This window comes from Anolis sagrei, chromosome 6 (genome assembly GCF_037176765.1).
Source record: "Anolis sagrei isolate rAnoSag1 chromosome 6, rAnoSag1.mat, whole genome shotgun sequence".
Taxonomy (NCBI): Eukaryota; Metazoa; Chordata; class Lepidosauria; order Squamata; family Dactyloidae; genus Anolis; species Anolis sagrei.
In genome coordinates, this window is record NC_090026.1 from 22,880,125 (window position 1) to 22,902,867 (window position 22,743).

The following is a 22,743-nucleotide window of genomic DNA, read 5'->3' on the forward strand; positions in this document are numbered from 1 at the left end:
AATTTCCAGAATACTCTAACCGCTATAACGGTCAGATAGATGCAAAAGTGCTTGTTCACTTCCCCATCTGTTTCCAGGCTTCTTATCATTCTTAGCCTCATGTTGTCAAGCTAAAACAAAGAGTCATAAATTAATTGGTACAAGTTAACCCCTTCTAGACAACTGGATAGCTGTTACTCTGTGCCCATGGGGCTAACAAGAACCCCCAAACCCGTCTGCCTAATGGCAGTTGTCAAACCCATTAAACCCACTCTGGGACGGCAATGTGAAAGGCTTTCCAAAATTAAAAATAAATACAGTCTATACCAGGCATGGGCAAAGTTTGGTCCTCCAGGTGTTTTGGACTTCAACTCCCACAATTTCTAACAGCCAGTAGCAGTCTGTAATGAAAGGACCAAGGCATTGACGTCTCTGGCCCATCCTCTGTTCAGATATCAGCCAGCAAGCCATCGCCTTAAAACAAGAAATAGTTTTCTAAGATCTACAGTGATATTTGCAGGAACACCTCAGCAAGCCAGAGTCCAAAAGTGGCAGGCTAAAACCTGGAACCTCAATCCATGGCTGATACCAAATGAGAGACTCCCTCCTGGGAACACAGAAGACAGGGGGACTTGGAAGTGCTTAACAGACTGCACTCTGGAACCATTAGTTACAGAGCCAACCTTAAGAAATGGGGTTACGAAGCGAGCGGAGAACATATGGCAGAGTGAGATAAGAAAAGCAGATGATGTTGTACATCCAGAAGAGTTTTCATAGAATCATAGAGTTGGAAGAGACCTCGAGGGCCATCCCATCCAACCCCACTCTGCCAATAAGCATGAAAATTGCACACACAAACCCCCAACAGATGCCATCTAGCCTCTATTCAAAAGCCTCCCAAGAAGGAGCCTCCACAACACCCTGAGACAGAGTTCCACTGCTGAAAAGCTCTCACAGTCAGGAAGTTCTTCCTAATGTTCAGGTGGAATCTCCTTTCCTGTAGTTTGAAGCCATTGTTCCATGTCCTAGTCTCCAGGGCAGCAGAAAACAAGCTTGCTCCCTCCTCCCTATGACATCCTCTCACATATTTATACACGGCCCTCATCGTGTCTCCTCTTAGTCTTCTCTTCTGCAGGCTAAACATGGCCAGCTCTTTAAGCCGCTCCTCATTGGGCTTGTTCTCCAGACTCTTGATCATTTAATTGCCCTCCTCTGGACACATTCCAGCTTACAATCAGTATCTCCTTTTAATTGTGGTCTTTGGCAACCCCTTTGACTCTCTCTTGCGACGCCCTGCACTAAGCCTGTATGGCTAAATTGTAGAAGCATTCTCTCCTGACGTTTCGCCTGCATCTGTGGCAAGCATCCTCAGAAGTTTTGAGGTCTTTGAGAAGAGATTCCCCTACTTCCTTTCCAGAGAACATCCTTTTCCTATTTAGATAAAGCGGGTGGCTTGCAGGCCCGTAGCCAGGATTTCGTTTCAGGGGGGGCTGAATTTTTTTTCAGGGGGGGTTTCGGGGGGGGGGGCTGAGTTTCGGGGGGGGCTGAGTCTGAGTGAAAGAGGGGCTAGCCTAGCAAACCTTTTGTACTGTTACCCCAATACCCTCATGCATATGGGATATATTGAGTATGGTGATCAGATCATGATATGAATAAACATAACAGTTTAAATAATGCACCAGTAAGGCCTTTTCGCGAACCACCATGAAAATTTTGGGGGGGGCTGAAGCCCCCCGAGCCCCCCCCCCCCCCCTGGCTACATGCCTGGTGGCTTGGATCATTATGGCATCAACGTGCAGGCGCTCCAGCCAGCCAGCCAGCCAAGCCCTCCGTTTCCTTTTCCTTTTCTTGCTGACTCGTTATCCAACTGCCAATTGGGCAGAGACATTCGTTTACCAGAAAACGAAAGCACTTATGAAGGCGACCGCACAAGATGCCTCCCGAAGTGGCCGCGCTCTTTGGCTCCTGCCTCCTGCTCTTCCTCCCGAGTGGCAGTAAGTTCCCACGCGACAGGGGCTTGGTTTCCCCCTCCATCCGCGGGGCAGAAGGGGTGCTGCGGGCATGGGACGGGGAACCCACTAGCTAAGCCTCGCTTTCCGCCGGACAGACAAGCAGGCAGGCAGGCCAGGGACTGACCAGGCGCGCGCCTTCTGCGCTCGACAATCCGACAACAACACATTGAACTGCTCTGGCTCAAAGCTAGGCAGACAATTGCACTAGGACTTGCACTATGTCACACTATTTTTGCTCCTGGGTTACAAATGTCATTTCCTAATAAGTTCTATCATAAATACATTGGGGGGGGGGGGGAGTTTATTAAACTGCAAAAACTTTGTATTGTCGAAGGCTTTCATGGCTGGAATCACTAGGTTCTTGTGGGTTTTTTCGGGCTATAGGGCCATGTTCTAGAGGCATTTCTCCTGACGTTTCGCCTGCATCTATGGCAAGCATCCTCAGAGGTAGTGAGGTCTGTTGGAAATAGGACAATGGGTTTATATATCTGTGGAATGACTGGGGTGGGGCAAGGAGCTCTTCCCTGCTGGAGCTAGGTGTGAATGTTTCATCACCTTCATTAGCATTTGAAGGCCTGGCTGAGCCTGGGAAAATCCCCTGTTGAGAGGTGTTAAGATGTGCCTGGTTGTTTCCTCTCTGCTGTTTTGCTGTTGTAATTTTAGAGTTTTTTTTAATACTGGTAGCCGAATTTTGTTCATTTTCATGGTCTCTTCCTTTCTGTTGAAATTGTCCACATGCTTGTAGATTTCAATGGCTTCTCTGTGTAGTCTGACATGGTGGTTTTTGGTGTGGTCCAGCATTTCTGTGTTCTCAAATAATATGCTATGTCCAGGCTAGTTCATCAGGTGCTCTGCTATGTGCTCTGCTGGTTCATCAGGTGCACCCCAGCCATTCCACAGATATATAAACCCATTGTCCTATTTCCAACAGACCTCACTACCTCTGACGATGCTTGCCATAGATGCAGGCGAAACGTCAGGAGAAATGCCTCTAGAACATGGCCCTTTAGCCCGAAAAAACCCACAAGAACCTTGCAAAAACTTTGTTTTTCGAGGTATAGATTACTAACTGGAGAGAATTACAGGGAGCGGTCTATTTTATTTTATTTATTATTTACTAGCCGTCCCCTGCCATGCGTTGCTGTGGCCCACATGGGGATTCTGTGTGGATGGTTTGGCCCAATTCTATTGTTGATGGGGTTCGGAATGCTCTGATTGTAGGTGAACTATAAATCCCAGCAACTACAACTCCCAAATCTCAATATTATATTTTCCCCAAACTCAACCAGTGTTCACAATTGAGCATATTGAGTATTCGTGTAGAGTTTGGTCCAGATCCATCATTGTTTGAGTCCACAGTTGAAAAGAAGCAAGGGAGCGGAGGGATGATTCATTGTTGCCACCAATTTGAAAGGAACCAGTATTCAGGAGATTTTACCCCAGTTCCCAATTTTAAAAGAACTGGCCGATTTGCAATGGAGGTTGCCGATTAGGAACCAAATTTACCATCAAGTTGGAAGGGAGGCTGTTCAATTGCACCTCCTCCTTTATTAAGAAAGTAATAACTTAGTAGTAATTACACTGTATATACTGTAGTGTGACTGGAGAGAAGAATGTAGTTTTATTTGGTTACTTTTCCCTGCGTTTCTGCCACCACATGAGGTAAGTTGTAATATTGTGAGAAATTGCACTTTGGACACAGAATAGACGGAGCTGAGGCAATCTTCAAATAAAAGTTAACAATTTTATTAAGTACACAGCGTGTGGTTGCAAGACGTAAATTTTCCTTGTTGCACTTGGAATAATACTTGTGACTTTAACAGTTCATTCTTTCAAGTAACACAGTATCTTTCTGACGTAGAGCACTTGTTTCAGACAAAGTTTCAATACAGGGATGTTTCCCTTGTTTGATCCTCCCTAGATCAAATACTAAGTAAACTATTCTTTAGCCTCTCCTTAGACTAAAAGAATACCAGCTCTGTTTCACTATTCGACTGCACTAGCCTGAGAAACTTCCAATAGCCAAACCCAGCTTTTCAAAGCCTCAAAGCTTTGCTTCACGAGTCACTCCGCCACCTTTCCTTTCTTTGTCTCCCAACTCCTAACTCCTCACTCCTCTGAACCTAACTCCTCTAAACCTAAACCCTGATTTTTAACTGTCGTTTTTTCAAACTCTCCCCTCTAAGCTCCTCCCACTTCCCTCTCTCCTGCATCGGTCTCCATGGCAACGCACATGGAGGACTCCTCTGACTTAGGCCGCTCCAGCATTACTGCAGCCAATCTAAACACAAATACAATTAAAATAATACAATTTATAATCAACTCCTGTACAACAGTGATCTCTGGATGTAGGTGAACTACAACTCCAAAACCAAAGGACACTGCCCACCAAACCCTTCCAGTATTTTCTGTTGGTCATGGGAGTTCTGTGTGCCAAGTTTGGTTCAATTCCATTGTTGGTGGGGTTCAAAATGCTCTTTGTAGGTGAACGATAAATCCCAGCAACTACAACTCCCAAATGACAAAATCATTTTTTTTAGTGAAGGATATACATTGGGTTGTTAGGTGTATTGTGTCCAAATTTGGTGTCAATTTGTTCAGTGGTTTTTGAGTTCTGTTAATTCCACAAACAAACATTGCATTTTATTTATATAGATTTCTATTTATTATTTATTTAGGTCTACACCCCTGTTTAATAATAATAATAATAATTTAAAGATCAAACTGGATTTAAAGGGTTTAAAGGATTTAAAGATCGAACTGCAAAGACTCTGGCACAGGCCCATAGCCAGGATTTTGATTTGGGGGGGGGGGGGTGAGTTTGATTCAAAGGGGGGGGGGGGGCTGAGGATCTACCCTAGCAAAACTTTTGCATCATTACCCCAATACCCCCATGCATATGGGATACATTGCGCATGGTGATCAGATCATGATATGAATAAATATAACAGTTTAAATAATGTACCAGAAAGGCCTTCTCGTGGACCACCCTGAGAATTTCGGGGGGGGGGAGGGGTGGCTGAAGCCACTCAAGCCCCCCCCCCCCCCAGCTACATGCCTGCTCTGGCACAAACCAGTCAAGGTGGTTCCAGTGGTGATCGGCACACTGCAGTGCCTAAAGACCTTGACCTGCACTTAAACACAATCGGTGCTGACAAGATTACCACCTGCCAGCTGTAGAAGGCCACCTTACTGGGATCTGCATGCATTAAAATAAATACAGTCTATATTAGGCATGGGCAAACTTCGGTCCTCCAGGTGATTTGTACTTCAACTCCCACAATTCCTAACAGCCAGTAGCAGCCTGTAATGAAAGGACCAAGGCATTGTCATCTCTGGCCCATCCTCTGTTCAGATATCAGCCAGCAAGCCAATGCCTTAAATCAAGAAATAGCTTCCTAAGATACAGTGATATTTGCAGGAACACCTCAGCAAGCCAGAGTCCAAAAGTGGCAGGCTAAAACCTGGAACCATAATCCATGGCTGATACCAAATGAGAGACTCCCTCCTGGGAACACAGTAGACTGGGTGACTTGGAAGGTGCTGAACAGGCTGCACTCTGGCACCATGAGATACAGAGCCAACCTTAAGAAATGGGGCTCTAAAGTGGAATCCACGACATGGGTGTGTGAAGAAGAACAAACCACAGACCACCTACTACAATGTGGTCTGAGCCCTGCCACGTGCACAATGGAGGACCTTCTTACAGTGACACCAGAGGCCTCCAATCGGTCAGCTTCTAGTCAAAGGAAATTTAGTATAATGTCAGGTTTTAAACTTTGTTTGTGTTTTTTCTATACATTATAACTGTATTCTCAATGAGCTTCTGACACAATAAATAAATAAATATTGGCTAGAAAGCTAAGCCCAGTGATGGGCTGTACAATCGATTGTTTTTAGTATGTGTGAAATGTGCAGTTGGAGAAAAAAAATGTATTGGGAAGCTGATAGATGTACAGTGGGCATTATGCACTAAAAACAGTCTAAACACTCTGGAATCACTGGATCTTGTCTGCTTTTGGAAGCTAAGGAGGGAGAGAATGGGTGCTTGGATGGGAGACTGTCAGTGAATACCAGATATTGTAAGTTGTATTTCAAAGGTGAGCAATGGCAAGCTATTTGATTGATCCTAAGACAAACTGATGAAATCCATGAGGTAGTCATAAATGATAAGCAACTTGAAGGCATAAACACAGAGACATAGAATCACAGAGTTGGAAGAGACCTCATGGACCATCCAGTCCAACCCCCTGCCAAGAAGCAGGAAAATCGCATTCAAACCACCCCCGACGGATGGCCACCCAGCCTCTGTTTAAAAATCCCCAAAGAAGCAGCCTGCAGAGAGTTCCACTGCTGAACAGCTCTGGCACAAACCAGTGAAGGTGGTCCCAGTGGTGATCAGCACACTGGGTGCAGTGCCTAAAGACCTTGGCCTGCACTTAAACACAATCAGCACTGACAAGATTACCATCTGCCAGCTGCAAAAGGCCACCTTACTGGGATCTGCACGCATTATTTGCCGATACATCACACAGTCCTAGACACTTGGGAAGTGTCTAATGTGTGATCCAATACACCAGCCAGCAAAGTGACCTTTTTTGCTATGTACTAATCTTGTTGTGTTATAAATTATAATACTTTATTTATATTCTGCTCTATCTCCCCAAAGGGACTCAATGCGGATTCTGAACATAAAATAATAATAATAATAATAATAATAATAATAATAATAATTTTGGTCGTGTCAGGAGCGACCTGAGAAACTGCAAGTCGCTTCTGGTGTGAGAGAATTGGCTGTCTGCAAGGACGTTGCCCAGGGGACGCCTGGATGATTTGATGTTTTTATCATCCTTGTGGGAGGCTTCTCTCATGTCCCCGCATGAGGAGCTGGAGCTGATAGAGGGAGCTCATCCACCTCTCCCCGGATTCGAACCTGTGACCTGTCAGTCTTCAGTCCTGCCGGCACAGAGGTTTAACCCACTGCGCCACCGGGGGCTCCAATAATAATAATAATAATAATAATAATAATAATAATAATAATCTTTATTTAATACCCCGTCACAATCTTCCCAATGGGGATTTGGGGCGGCTTATATGAGGCCAAGCCCAACAGCATATTACAATAAAGTAAAACCAAAACACAATAACAACACAGTAAAATACAAACAACATATGAGTACAGAAAACGATAAAGCAAAATCATATACAATAAAATAACATAACATAACAATGAGCAGGCCGCATGTGCAAGATAAAAACTAAGATACTAAAAATACTAAAATCAGGATGATTTTAAAAGGCAAACATTCAATGCCCGAACACAACAACAATACATTCATACTAACAAAATTTATACGACCCAACATATAAATATGAATTAGAACTTAACAAACTAAAATTAAATAAAAAGCACAGCCTGTTATAACAGACATAAGACAAAACATCAAACATCAAATGGAAACAATAATTTCCCATTTCTTTGGGGCAAATCGACTAATCATTGCTCAAGATATCTATTGAGCTGGTGGGGTGAGCAGGGCACGGATACGGATGGCGACTATTAATCAGAAGTATAATGGTAGTATTACCAACTACTATTCCTCCTCCTCGTAAGCCAGTGAGCAAAGGTATGTCTTCAGCTGTTTTTTGAAAGTGGGGAGGGAGGGGGTCATCTTTAACTCCTTAGGAAGGGAGTTCCAGAGGTGGGGGACAGCCACGGAGAAGGCCCTCTCTCTCCTTTCCACCAGCCGTGTTTGGGATGGGGGTGGAACTGAGAGGAGGACCTCCTCTGATGACCACAGTGTCTGAGTTGGTCTGTAGAGGGAAATGTGGTTTGTCAAATAGTCTGGATCTAAGCCGTTGAGGGCTTTAAAGGTAAGAACAAGCACTTTGTATTTAGCTCGGAAGCAGACTGGCAGTCAGTGGAGCTGCTGCAACATGGGAATGGTTGTCTCTCTGAACGGCGCTCCAGTTAGTAACCTGGCTGCTCATCTCTGGACCATTTGAAGCTTCCGAACTATCTTCAAAGGCAGCCCCATGTAGAGTGTGTTGCAGTAGTCCAAATGGGATGTGACTAAGGCGTGGAATACCATAGCCAAGTCAGGCGTCTCAAGGTATGGGCGCAGCTGGCACACAAGGTGCTCCTGGTTCCAGGGTCAGTGATGAGTCCAGGGTCACCCCCAGACTGTGGACCTGTGTCTTCAGGGGGAGTGCGACCCCATCCAACACAGGCTGTAACCCCACACCCTGATCTGCCTTACGACTGACCAGGAGTTCCTCTGTCTTGTCTGGATTTAGTTTCAGCTTGTTGGCCCTCATTCAGTCCATTACTGGTGACAAGCACCGGTTCAGGACCAGAACGGCTCATTGGCATCAAGCCCATGGAAGATCCAGCACAGGGAATTGCCCCTGCCAGTCTCCAAAAGAAAGATGGTGGTGACAGTGGTAGGGGAGTCCCTGCCAAGGGCACCAGAAGCAGTGGTTTGCAAAGCTGTCAGGATGACTTGAATGGTGTAACAGAGAAGTTGACTAGGCTTATCAAATCCACTGACTGATATCCCTTTCTTTTGGTTCATCTGGGAATTAGTGAAGCAACAGGTACTGTTTGGATGGGATGGGGAGCATCATCCCTCATTTCTTAGTGTTCTTGGCCATGTGCATTCTGTAAGCACATGGTCTGGGATGGGAATTCTCATTGACTTGCTTGGGCTGGAGGGACAAGCCACACATTCTATAGAAATATTGCCATCTTGTGGCACTTGTAGTCATTCTGGTGTCATCAACAGATAGACAATAGCTGTGTAATGATGAAGAAATGACTAAATATTCCGAAAAGAGAGATGAAGTAGTAATGGCAAAGTTCGAGTATCCTGATATTTGTTGGAAGTCCTGCTCTGCCAAGAATATCAGGTACACCCAATTCCTCACTTCTCCTGTTAAAGAATTTCATTGCCCAGAAGATCATGGACTTGAATTGGAATGGCATTACGGCTTTGACAAATGCTTTTAACTGCTTTTAACTTAACGATTTATCTTAAGTTCTTTGTCCTACCCTGGCCATTCCTCAGATATATAAACCCTAGCTCCAACAGACCTCACTACCTCTGAAGATGCTTGCCATAGATGCAGGCGAAACGTTAGGAGAGAATGCCTCTAGAACATGGCCATACAGCCCAAAAAAATCTACAACAACGCAGATTTATGTATTGTTTTAAACTGTTGTTATATTGTTGTTTGCTTGTATGTGTGGCATCGAACTGTTGCTGAGTGTAAATTGTCCTTCAGGGGTTGAAGGCACCGTTTCAAACAGAAAACATGGGAGGTCTCTAAAATAGCCAGGATGAATATCTAAACTAAACTTTAGCTCTTTTCCACCTTAAGATTCTTCATGGTGTAGAATCTTCATGGTGTAAGATAGCTCAGGCTCAGTAAAGTCAAGAACCTGGATATCCCAAGTCCGAATTCATCATTATGACCACTATGCTAACGTGGTTCTTATCAGGCCCATGAGTGCAGAAGTTTGATAAAGCATGTCTATAGCATGGTGTTGACATAGATACCTCCCTCCAACCCAAAACTGCAGTTAGCTGTGAGAATGAGATTTCTGTTGATGCAACCAAGTAAATATGAAAGACTTTAATTAATTTTTAATTTTCAGTATGTGCAGCTATTTTGAATTTTCTTCCAAATTCCCTAGAGCTATTATTTTTAAGGAAAAGAGTAGACAAATAAAATGTATTAGCACTGTCCCTTCAGTTCTGGCCTGCAGTGCAAGGGACACTGTCTCTTTTCATCTTTGATAAATTGTAATTCTCCTAAAACTGGCCGTGAGGATAGAAATAATATGCATTACTCTTGTTTCAGAAGGTGATGTGGAATCTTGGATGTTGGGCCCTTCTACACCGCACAATTACCGTATATACTCGGCTATAAGCTGAATTTTTCAGATCTTTTTAGGCTGAAAAAGTCCCCCTCGGTTTATACTCGAATCAAAGTTATTTATTATTTTACTCTATTATTATTGTGGTTGTTGTTGTTGTTGTCTTTCATTATTTTACTCTATTTATTATTATTATTATTATTAAATTTTATTCTATTATTACATTTATTATTCTCTGTTATTATTTCATTATTTTACTCTATTATTACTGTCATTATTACATTTACAGTATTCTACTCTATTTTTATTATTATTACATGCATTATTTTACTCTATTTATTATTATTATTAAATTTATATAATTTTAGTATATTATTACATTTATTATTTTACTCTATTTATTATTGTTATTATTGCATTTATTATTTTACTCTATTATTACTGTTATTACATTTCCATTATTTTACTCTATTATTATTACATTTATTATTTCACTCTCTTTATTATTATTGGAAGGACACATAAACACATTTATATTGAAAAAGGTTAAAATAATGGTTTAATCAGAGTTGGACAGTCTTATCTTAAATTACAGTTTTATGCAAATCTTCAAAAACATTTAACCTACTCATGCTTCAATTAATGTAATGTTATTGGTATCTATTTTTATTTTAAAATTTACCAGTAGCTGCTGTATTTCCCATTCTCGACTTATACTTGAGTCAATACTTTTTCCCAGTTTTTTGTGGTAAAATTGGGTGCCTTGGTTTATATACTCCAGTCGGCTTATATTGGAGTATATATATATTATGCTATGATTCTGCTTTAAGAACAATGTTTGCTTTGTCTGGAATCTAGAGACTTGTAGTCTGGTGAGGCACCAGATGTCTTTGGTTGTAGATGAATCATAATATATGAACTGACTCAAATTTTAACTAATAGGTACCCAGTATACTGTATATCATTGATGTAAATTTGCACTAATCAGATTCCCACCTTATCTTCTACTTGTAAGTGATTCTGCTTTGTTTTTTCCAGGGGCAGATTTGAAGGTCACTGTGTTTCCGTCTGTAATCCAAGGCAAACCAGGCTCTGACGTAGAGTTGCCTTGTTCTATATTGGACACGTTGAGGCCCATAGATTTAAAGCAGCTGGCTGTGATCTGGAAGATTGGCTCAAAAGTCATTGCAAAGTATGAAGATTCATTTGAGGCCAGAAGGCCAGGGGCTACAATGACAATTGAGAATCTGCAGAAGGGAAATGCCACCCTCTTGCTATCAAGTGTGCAGGATTCGGATGCAGGTCTTTATATGTGTGAAGTTATCCACGAAACTAACCAGGCAGAAGGAAATGTGGAACTGAGAATTGAAGGTAAGAAGAGCAAAGGAAAGTGCCTGTGGATCATACTCTCCCAGGGATGTTTAAAAGCACTTTGGGGCATCAGAGTTCAAGGACTTTATTGCACAACTTTGCCATTCCACTGTAGTGGCTTCATAATGGAGAGTGGATATATAACAGGTTGAGCATATTCAATAACACACTTCTCTTCAATTGCACTGACTCATATATTTGTGATTTTGCCATTGTACTTCTGCACACCATCATAACTCAGCCTTCATATACTTCTGTAGTTCCTCATTTTTTTTATTTTTAGTGCAATTGCACAACTCCAGACTTCTAACTCAGAAAAACCATAGATGAAGTTTGTCCTCCTGATGTTCAATTGGAATTATCAGAAAATTATAAATAAGTCACAGACTTTCCTAAAATTAGTCAAGGAGCTTTTTCTGCATTTTATCGGTCTTTCAGAGCCCCCGGTGGTGCAGCAGGTTAAACCGCTGAGCTGCTGACTTGCTGACAAAAAGGTCAGAGGTTTGAATCCGGGGAATGGTGTGAGCTCCTGCTGTTAGCCCCAGCTTGTGCCAGCCTAGCAGTTCAAAAATATGCAAATATGAGTAGATTAATAGGTACGGCTTTGGCAGGAAGGTAATGATGTTCCATGCAATCATGCTGGCCACATGACCTTGGAGGCGTCTATGGACAACGTCGGCTCTTTGGCTTAGAAATGGAAATGAGCACCACCTCCCAGAGTTGGACACGACTACACTTAATGTCAAGGGGAAATCTTCACTTTTACCTTATGGATCTTTCTGTTGCTTGTTGACTTTTTAGGGGTGGGGAATTAAAATGAGACAAAATGGGGAATATTTTGATGCTCTTAAGAGGAAAGTATTAATTTTATTTTCTAATTCTAGCTGCCCCAAGGCTAACACATGGCCCCACCAATTTACTGTTGGGTGTGCCAAGCAGTGTGAGGTGTATGGCCTCAGGTTTTTATCCTGGTGAAATCTTTGTGACATGGCTGAAAGATGACAAGACAGTGAAAAGTCGAGAGCAGGCTACTGCTCATCTCTATCCTGATGGACTGTTCAGTGCAGAGAGTACATTGGAGCTTACACCACAAATTGCTGATGACAATTCCACCATTCTTTGCAAGATTGATCACAAAGCAATCCAACAGCCTCTTATAGAGGAAATGCAGTTGCAGGTACAAGGTAAGTCAATCACTTTGTCTTTGCTAGGATTTATTTGGTTATAGCATGACAAGTCTGCTCAAAGAAGGGTCTAACACAACGATAAGAAGCTAAGGGTGAGAATGGCATCCAGAGGGAGGTAAATAATGACCAGCAGCCATAAATCACTGTTGTAGTATAATGTCTGTTTTTAAATTGGTAAGATGGTTGTGCAAATGTCCACAGAAACATTAAATGTTTATTTATTTCATATAGCTACTGTCTTTAGCCGTTTCTGCCAAATAGTGGTGGTGCTCACCAACTAAAAATCAGTTGGTGAGTATGTTAACTGAAAATGCAAAGCATGAAGCTGATTGATTGGGCCATGCCTGACAGGCTAGCCGAGCCTGGGAGTTTTGGCAACCGTTACATGTTTAGGCTGCTAGCTATGCAGGAGCTTACAAGAGACAGAGCAGGTTCTTGCTGGAAGAGGGTCTTGCACATGGACACCTAAGGACCATTTGAATCTCTGTAAGTCAATGCAACTGTTCACATGACTGTATTTATTTATTAATCAATTTTATTGTTGCTCTGCATTTTGAAGAGTAAAATTTCTGTTGTTTACTGATCACCTGCGTGGCATATCTTTTCTCTGGCAAGGCAGTGTGTGGACTGGTAAAAGTGTAAACTACACGTGATTTTAATTTTGCCACAAACTATAGTTCCCATGATTCCATAACATTGAACCATAGCAGTTAAATGTGGTGTCGAACTGCAGTAATTCCACAGTGTAGATGCACACCAAGAGATCATGATAAATTGAATACTCTCTTCGTTCCTCCTATCATTTGCAAACCAAGAGCAATGTTTCTCCTTCTCCTGCTGTATTGTTCAAAAAGATCAGGCGGTGGAACACTACTTCTCTTTTCATAGAGTTGCACCTTACAGTTCCTCTGATCACAGTCCCTTTCCTTGTTTGTCTACTTGGAGTGCTGGTAATTCAAAACAGGATGTTTCCACCAGAGACAGCTCAGATTTGATTGGGGAAATGATGCTGTAGCAACGGACACTTAACCCTTCCCTCATCCAACTGTAAAGGAGACCACCCTCCAAGGCAGCACATTCCACTAGACTCCTATTGACGCAGCCTAGAATTGTATTGGCTTTTAAAGCAGTGGTTCTCAACCTTCCTAATGTCACGACCCCTTAATACAGTTCTTCATGTTGTAGTGACCCCCAACCACAAAATTGTTTTCGTTGCTACTTGGTTTGTTATTGTTATGAATTGGAATGTAAATATCTGATATGCAGTAGGCCTGGGTAACAACGGAAAAATTTGTTTCTAAAATCGATTTGTATTTGGGGTTTTTTTTGTTTCGATATTTAAAATAATTACAAAATTTTCCTTTTAAAAAGTTCGATATTTACGAAATTTCGTAAATGGTAAAAAATTAACGAATCGATTTCCGAAACAATAACGAATCGATTCGTTAATGGCGGACGCGACCGCGAAATATGCTAAAAAACCTCCAAAAACTTCTGAAGCTTCCCTCTCCCTTTGTTCTTGACTGTTGGTGTGATATTATAATTTTTTTTCACTAATTAAACCATAAAACTGCCCCAGACATGCGGAAATAATAACGAAACGACCTCAGAACAATAACGAAACGAATACAATAACGAAATACGAAGCATTTACAAAACGTGTTTAAAAATTCGTTGTTTTAAATAATTGCTCCAGAATGGTTCGTTATCGTTTTGTAATTGGAAAAATTAACGAATTATTAACAAATTACGAATTAACGAAACGAAACCGCCCAGGCCTAATATGCAGGGTGTACTTCCATTCACTGGACCAAATTAGGCACAAATACCAGATATGCCCAAATTTGTATACTGGTGGGTTTTCGGGGGGATTGTTTTTGTCATTTGGGAGTTGTAGTTGCTGGGATTTATAGTTCACCTACAATCAAAGAGCATTCTGAACTCCACCAACAATGGAATTCAACCAAACTTGGCACACAGAACTCCCATAACTGATAGAAAATACTGGAAGGATTTGGTGGGCATTGACCTTGAGTTTTGGAGCTGTAGTTCATCTACATCCAGAGAATACTGTGGACTCAAACAATGATGGATCTGGACCAAACTTGGCACGAATACTCAATATGTCCAAATGTGAACACTGGTGGAGGTTGGGGGAAAATAGACCTTGACATTTGAGAGTTGTATTTGCTGGGAGTTATAGTTCACCTACAATCAGTGACCATTCTGAACATCATCAACGATAGAATTGGGCCAAAGTTCCCGCACAGAATCCCCATGACCATGCTTTCTGATGGTCTTTGGCAACTACTCTGACACCCCATCGTGACCCCCCCCCCCAGGAGTCCCGATCCCCAGGTTGAGAAACACTGGTATAGGTACTGCTGCTATTTCCTATAAGACTTCAGTTTAGTGGGTGTTGCCATAGTTGTAGGTAGCATGCTTGAGTTTTGTATGGTCCAGTATTGGGCAACCTTCAGGAGGAGCTTACATTTCCTTCCTTGTATTTCAGCTAAACCAACTATTGAGGTGGTCACTTTGCCACCAGAGGAGAAGAATTTCTGTGCAGCCAAATGCCTAGTGAGCAGGTTTTACCCGGAGACAATTCACATAGACTGGCTGCAAAATGGGATGCAGAAGGAGACACTCAAGTCCCAGCCACAGAGCATGCCAGATGGGACGTTCTCTATTAAGGTTCTTGTCCTACAGAAGACGGGTGAGAAAAGCGTCTTTACCTGCCAGGTACAGCATGAATCTTTGGATGAACCACTGAGAAAGGAAGTCCTCTGGCTGCCAAAAGGTGAGGGGGACAGTGTTACTCACCACACCGTGTCTTCCCAAAGTCCAGGGAAGAAACAGACAGCCCAATCATCCTGCCCCACTGCTGTCTCTCTGTGTCCAACAGATACACCTGCTTCGGAGACTTCTGCATCAGTTCTTCCTTGGATATTAGCAATTATTGGACTCCTTGTGGGGCTTGCTGTAGGAGCTTTAGCAGCAATAGTCTACAATAAAAAGAAAGGTGAGCCTGCTCTTTTAGCTGGATGGGGTTATGGAAGTATTCTTGCAGTTTGGCAAATACTTGTCTTAGATTGGGGTAGACAAAATTAAATCCTTGAGTCACAAAGCAATTCACTAATTATTGGAAAAAAAGTCTAATAGGAGGGGATACAATACAATGCTGCTTTTTAAATGTTTTCAGGCTTCTAAAAATATTAACATTTCAAATAGGATTTTTTTTTTAAGATTCCTTCAATTCCATATTGAAAAAAGCAAGTTATTAAATAAATAATCAGCTGCTTCTGCGCCTTTCCAGCCTCTTTACCCTCCCCTTTCTGACCCTGAAATCCAGAACTAGCAGTATACCTTTGAATAGGTGGCAGGTGGACTCTGCATTAATGTATATATTTTTAAAATTTCCAAACCAGACATTTGAGTCACTTCCAAGTATCAAGGTAATTCATGTAGCTCCTGGTGTGTTCTGGGGTCGGAAACGTGGCTCCCAGACTTTCCCCAGTCAACCACTGCTGCCCTAGATGTCCTTCAACCTGTTTCATGATGGGTGAATACTGTTAGTTGGTGGCTGCAGACTAGTCGTTTTCATCATATAAGAGCTTTAGTTGCCTGGATTCCATGTACGTGTCTGTTCCAATATGGTGTAATAGGCTGCATCTACACTGCCATATAATGAAGTTTCATAATACAGTACCTTGGGAAGTCTTACTTAGCCACAGTGGTCCACACTCTTGTTACATCCTGTTTAGATTACTGCAACACACTCTACGTGGGGTTGCCTTTGGAGACTTTTCAGAAGCTTCAACTAGTCCAACGGTCGGCAGCCAGATTGCTGACTGGAGCATACCACCTCCCTGTTACGTTAGCTCTACTAACTGCCAATTTGCACAATTCAAAGTGCTGGTCTTGGCCTATAAAGCCCTAAATGGTTCCGGCCCAGCTTACTTGTCTGAATGTATCTCCCTTTATGACCCATCTCAGAGATTAAGATCATTAGGAGAGGCCCTGCTCTCGATCCCACGATCCTCGCAAGTGATGCAGGTGGGGACGAGAGACAGGGCCTTCTCAGTGGTAGCCCCCTGGCTGTGGAACGCCCTCCCTAATGAAATCAGATCAGCCTCTTCCCTCCTATCCTTTAGGAAAAAACTTAAAAACTTCGTTGTGGGACCAAGCATTTGAGCAGCAGACGCAGCTTTAACAATGAGAACGACTTATTGGACTGACAATGGACTGACCTGGATTATGACTTGAACTTGCGTAATTTAAATTGGATGGTTTAATATGTGATATTTTAATGATTGGTTAAATGTGAATTGTTATAATTGTCTTGTTTGGGCATCTAATGGTTGCTGATTGTAAGGCTGCCCCGAGTCCTCCTCCCGCGGTGTGTGTGTGTGTGAGAAGGAGGGGCTATAAATGTACGAAATAAGTAAATAAATAACTGCACTGAATTGTATTATATGGCAATGTAGATGGGGCCATAGCTGCCATAGATACCAGAATAGTCAGCCGTTCACATTTGGAGGGGTTAGGAGCACAGAACTGCAAAAGTGAAAAATTGTAAATGAAAAATGTTATTTTTTTTTTACTTGAAAGAACTCTAGGGATTTACAGATTCACCAGCACAAATCTTTAGTCAGCCTCTTTCAGAATCGTGTTGGAGGATGTAGAGAAGTGTTCCATAGAATTGCACTGGAAGACCTAGATATTTGTAAGGTGAAAAGTAAAGGTTTTCCCTTGACATTAAGTCCAGTCGTGTCCAACTCTGGGGGTTGGTGCTCATCTCCAGTTCTAAGCCAAAGAGCTGGTGTTGTCCATAGACGCCTACAAGGTTATGTGGCCAGCATGGAGCGCCGTTACCTTCCTGCCAGAGCAGTCCCTATTGATCTACTCATATTTGCATGTTTTCGAACTGCTAGGTTGGAAGAAGCTGGGGCTGACAGCGGGAGCTCATGCCGCTCCCTGGATTTGAACCTGCGACCTTTCGGTCAATGAGTTCAGCAGCTCAGTGCCTTAGCCCTCTTAAGGGGGGGGGGGGAGATTTATAGAGAGACCATTTTCATCAAGCCCGTAAATAAGGAAATCTGCAAAAGTCAAACCCACAAATGTGGAGGGCAGACCCTGCCATATACATTAAGCTAATTCTGAAAGGCATGAAGTCTTTGAACAAGAGAAAGCAGTGATAGTGTGATCCAGAAGCCGGCTCTGATGAGAAAGCAGGGCTGAAATAATAGAGGTAATCGCAGCTTGAAGTTCAGGAACCCTTTGTTGACTCTTTCTCTCTTTGTTTGCAGCCAAACACACAACATTTCCAGGAGGAGAAAGAAAAATTCTTCTTGAAAAAGCCCGGGATAGTGAGCAGGGCACTTCAAAGGGCAAGGCAGAAAAGACTGGTGTTGGGCTACACCACACAAAGGACCACCCTGAGCAGGATGACAAAGACGGTCAGAATATGTCAGAAGTCAAGACAGAAGAAGCACCTCATGATTCAGTGCTCTAGGAGCAAACAAAGAAGAATTGGGACTGGGACAGAGAAAGGTCCTGAAATCTCAAAACCTGGGATGGTCCTGCCTTGGCAGCTTTAAACTTATGAGGGTTGAATGAAAAGTAATGCCTCCACCTTTGTAACTTCTCAGTAGGTACTGACTTGTTCAGTAGACTCTCCTCTAGTTCCGTTTTGGTGAGAAGCCTTAGCATTGAACGGTTGTGTTGTTAAAGTGCGAAGTCTGGGACCCTGCGCAGACGGTTGATCAATGCGACTTAAGCAACGTGCAGTCATTGAATTCTTGACAGTAGAAAGTGTCTCCCCAAAGGAGATTCATCAGAGAATGCAAGCTGTTTATGGTGATTGTGTTGATGTGAGTAGTGTGCGTCGTTGGGCGAGTAAGTTTAAAGAAGTTGAGATGGAAAGATCTGACTTGCTTGACAAACAAAGAGTTGGACATCCTGTGACAGCAACCACCGAGTTTCACAAGCAAAAGGTTGACAGATTGATTCAGGATGATCGTTGTATCACTCAGAGAGAAATTTCAAGCCTAATTGGCATTTCACAAGAACGTGTAGATCACATTATTGCTTTGCTTGGCTATCAGAAGATCTGTGCACGGTGGGTTGTGGAAATAGAGTGTCGACTTCTTCCGTGACGGCTTCAGAAAACTTGTGCATTGTTGGTAGAAATGTATCCAATTGTCTGGTGATTAGGTCAAAAAGTGAATAGTGGTAGTTAAAGAGCACATTCTAAGGATTATTTCTGTGTTTGATTTATTAAAATATTCCCATCCAAACCCAAGTAACGAAGGTGGAGGCATTACTTTTCATTCAACCCTCATAAAGAAATACCATATACTCAAGTATGGGAGCTACTGGAAGAGAGGATTAAACTAAAAGAAAATCCACAGTATTAATTAGAAGGAAGAATAAAAGAAAAATAAAAGAAAATGCTGAGCACAGGGGGGAGAGGGGTCTTTCAGTTAGGCTTTTGAATAACCATGACAGCTCTTGGGGTAGGGTATGGGGAAGGGGGCCTCATAAGTGGGGAGGAGGGATGGAAAGAGGGGAGGGAGGGGGATATAAAGATATTAAGGGTAATGGGACTAAGGGGGTGGAGGATGGAAAGCACTGTATAAAGCTCACAAATTAACAATAGGTCTAAGTCAAGAGCGAATTTTGGGACCAAAAAGGTATGGATTTTGGTATGATCCACGGATACAACAAGAGTTATTATGCAGAAAGGAGAAATGGCCACTGCCACGTAGCATTGCAGTGGGGTTTTTTTGTGTGTGTGTCAGGAGTGACTTGAGAAACTGCAGTTTGCTTGTGGTGTGAGAGAATTGGCTGTCTGCAAGGACGTTGCCTAGGGGACACTCGGATGTTTTGATGTTTTACCATCTTTGTGGGAGGCTTCTCTCATTTCTCTACATGGGGAGCTGGAGCTGACAGAGGGAGCTCATCTGTGCTCTCCCCGGATTCGAACCTCCAACCTGTCGGTTTCAGTCCTGCTGGCACAAGGGTTTTAACTATTTTCATTGCAGTTTTTTTTGTAGTGTCAGGAGTGACTTGAGAAACTTGAGAAACAAAGTTGCTTCTGGTATGAGTAGTAGAGGGGTTTGATCCTTTTTTTCCAGGTTCTCCAAGGATGAACTAAGCTCTTGCCTTTCACATCTCTACTCAAAGAATAGGATAGTATCTATCTTTTAGAAGAGTTAAGCTCCACTATTTACACTGATCCATGGATAAGCCTATATTTGGGGTGTCATTTTTTAAACTAAAATTTCTAGACTTTTATGGCAATATATACCAACTGCCATGTTGTAAGTCTTGTATGAAACTATCTGCTAAATATTTTTTTTGTATTTCTATCTCCCCCTTGTGTTGCTTGGTAGCAAATACAGTGGGTTTTCTGTCTCCCTGGATTCTGCATCCATCTGCTGTAAGCAGATGAATAAATAGTATAAGACCATCCTGTTCTCTTCTTGTCCTTTAAAAAGAGCCATTACTGTGAACTACAACAGGGCACTTTATTTTGAAAATTGCTGGTGTCGCTGGCTTTTTTAAAAAAATCAACATGACATTTACTGATTAGGATTGGAGGTTGTTTAAAGCATAAGTGCAGTCAGTCCTCTGTATTCACAGGTTCTGCATTCACGGACTCAACCACCCAATGCTTGAAATACCTCCCCATTCTAAAATGTAATCCTTGACTTTGCAGTTTTCATATAAGGAATGCCATTTTACTCTTCTATTGCATATAATGGGACAAGAATGGATTAGGACAGGGGTCCTCAAACTTTTTAAACAGAGGGCCAGGTCACAGCCCCTCAAACTGTTGGAGGGTCGGATTATAATTTGAAAAAAAAACCCCATTAGTGAATTCCTTTGCACATTGCACATATCTTATTTGTAGTGCAAATAACACTTAAAAACAATACAATAATTAAAATGAAGAACAATTTTTACAAATATAAATTTATTAGTATTTCAATGGGAAGTGTGGGCCTGCTTTTGGCTGACGAGATAGGATTGTTGTTGTTGTTGTTGTGTGCTTTCAGATCATTTCAGAGTTAGGTTGACCCTGAGCAGGGCCGCGTAAATGACCTTGGAGGGCTGTATTCGGATTAGGATATCAATTGGAGTATCCTGGAATCATAAACATAACTTGTCCATTTCTGCAATATGTCTGTATACTTGTAACTCACCAAAAGCCCTTCACGTACTCAAAGATGATGAGTATGAGGGCTGTAAGCAGGAGGTGTCCCCCAAAACAACTAGTGGGACTGAAAAATCCTTCTCCTCCTTTCTTCTGTGACTCACAAAACATCTATTTAGGAGCACACCTCTTATCTGCTCTTTATCAGCCCATCAAACTCTGCGAGTGCAGCATTTTTCCAAATGAAGTACAGAGTGTTTGAAGACCGGGACATCCATAGGGATACCAAGGTGTTTGTTTATAAAGCTATTGTCCTCCCAACCCTTCTATATGCCTGTGAGACAATCTACAGATGTCACATACAACTCCTAGAACGATTCCATCAGTGTTGCCTCTGAAAAATCCGAAAAATCCTAAATGTCAGTGTGCTGAAAGAAGCAAAGACCACCAGCATTGAAGCAATGGTCCTCCGCCATCAACTCCGCTGGACCGGCCACGTTGTCCAGATGCCTGACCACCATCTCCCAAAGCAGTTGCTCTACTCCGAACACAAGAACGAAAAATGGAATGTTGGTGGGCAGGAAAAGAGATTTAAAGACAGGCTCAAAGCCAACCTTAAAAACTCTGGCATAGACACTGAGAACTGGGAAGCCCTGACCCTTGAGAGCTCCAGCTGGAGGTCAGCTGTGACCAGCAATGCTGTAGAATTTGAAGAGGCATGAATGGAGGATGAAAGAGAGAAATGTGCCAAGAGGAAGGCATGTCAAGCCAACATTGACCAGGACCACCTTCCACCTAGAAACCAGTGCCCTCACTGTGGGAAAACATGCAGATCAAGAATAGGGCCCCACAGTCACCTACAGACCCACCGCCATTACACCGATCTTGGAAAACAATCCTACTCAGTTCTCAGTGACCTGGTTGTTTGAGCAGGCGTTCGAATAGTCAGTGCAATGAGTGTAATGAACATAGGAATGGAACAATGGATGATGGACCTGGATCACGTTTTTAGTGATGAGATGCTAGTGAATGGCTATTGTTGTTAATTGTATATTATTGTATAATGTGTTACGAGGTTAACTGTTTTATACCGTGTTATTGTAGCATTGAATTTTTGCTGTTTTTGCTGTTCTTGTTGTCAACCACTGTGAGTCGCCTAAGGGCTGAGAACAGCAGTATACAAATTAAGTAAGTAAGTAAGTAAGTAAATAAATAAATACTCGGACATCGAGGGATTGCCTAAGGATGGAAGGGCTGGCCCATCAATTTACTCATGCTGTAGTCATCCACAGTAATGCATGTCATTTCCTTATCAAAAATGCACATAAGAATTCATTTTTGGGGGGAGGCGATACCTTTGTGACTATATGATTATATGACTATGTGATTATAATTAATGTTACTGTTTTTAACCAATGTATTATGATTTTATATTATGTTACTGATATTGTGGCATCGAATTGCTGCCTGTGTTAGACGCCCTGAGTCCCTCCTCGGGGGTGAGACATTGTGTAAATAAATAAATAAACAAATAATACCTTCAATTTTGTTGTTACATACTTTCAAGTCAGTCTCAACTTAAAGGTGACTCTTTCCAAGAGTATTCTTCTCCTTGGTCACCCAATGGTTTAGCATGCATCCCATTTTACACAGTAGTTAATGCAGTCTGCTGCAGCGCCTGCACTCTTTTGCAGACAGGGCTAAAGGCCTTGTAAAACTACAACTCCTGTGACTCCATAGCATTGAGCCACAATAGTTCAAGTAGTCTCAACCGACATTCACTCAACAGTATAGATGCAGCAAGCGAACTGAAGTCTTAGGCTTAATCTACACTGCTATAAAATGCAGTTTGAACAGCATTATAATGGTCAGTGTAGATTCATACAATCCAGTTAAATGCAGTTCAATATGATGGTGTAGATGGGACCTGATGGTGTAGATGGGACCCAAAAGCCTGCCACTTTTGGACTCTGGCTTGCTGAGGTGTTCCTGCGAGGGTGTCTGTAGATCTTAGAAAACTATTTCTTGATTTAAGGTGTTGGGGGACATGAGAGAAGCCTCCCGCAGGACTGCAAGACATCCGAGCGTCCCCTGGGCAACGTCTTTGCAGACAGCTTATTCTCTCACACCAACCAGCAACCAGAAGCAACTTGC

At 42.3% G+C, this 22,743-nt stretch overlaps 1 protein-coding gene and 1 long non-coding RNA gene across 3 annotated transcripts; one reads left to right on the top strand and one right to left on the bottom strand.

Moving 5' to 3' along the window:
- On the bottom strand, nt 1-2,099 carry LOC137097353 (uncharacterized). The gene is made up of 2 exons (XR_010910143.1): nt 1,876-2,099; nt 1-453 (listed from the first exon to the last, which is right to left on the bottom strand). It is a non-coding gene; the product is annotated as an uncharacterized lncRNA (long non-coding RNA).
- LOC132777965 (tyrosine-protein phosphatase non-receptor type substrate 1-like) lies at nt 1,815-22,133 on the top strand. Of its 2 annotated transcripts, XM_060780541.2 has the most exons (6): nt 1,816-1,973; nt 10,909-11,241; nt 12,126-12,425; nt 14,941-15,228; nt 15,334-15,450; nt 17,738-22,133. In XM_060780541.2, the coding sequence occupies exons 1-6, from the start codon at nt 1,913-1,915 to the stop codon at nt 17,941-17,943; spliced, it is 1,305 nt and encodes a 434-aa protein (XP_060636524.2). In that variant the 5' UTR covers nt 1,816-1,912; the 3' UTR covers nt 17,944-22,133. The 2 variants fall into 2 exon arrangements, with proteins under 2 accessions (XP_060636523.2, XP_060636524.2); XM_060780540.2 differs by having other exon boundaries at nt 1,815-1,973; nt 14,941-15,450.
- The last annotated feature ends 610 nt before the right edge of the window (nt 22,134-22,743 follow it).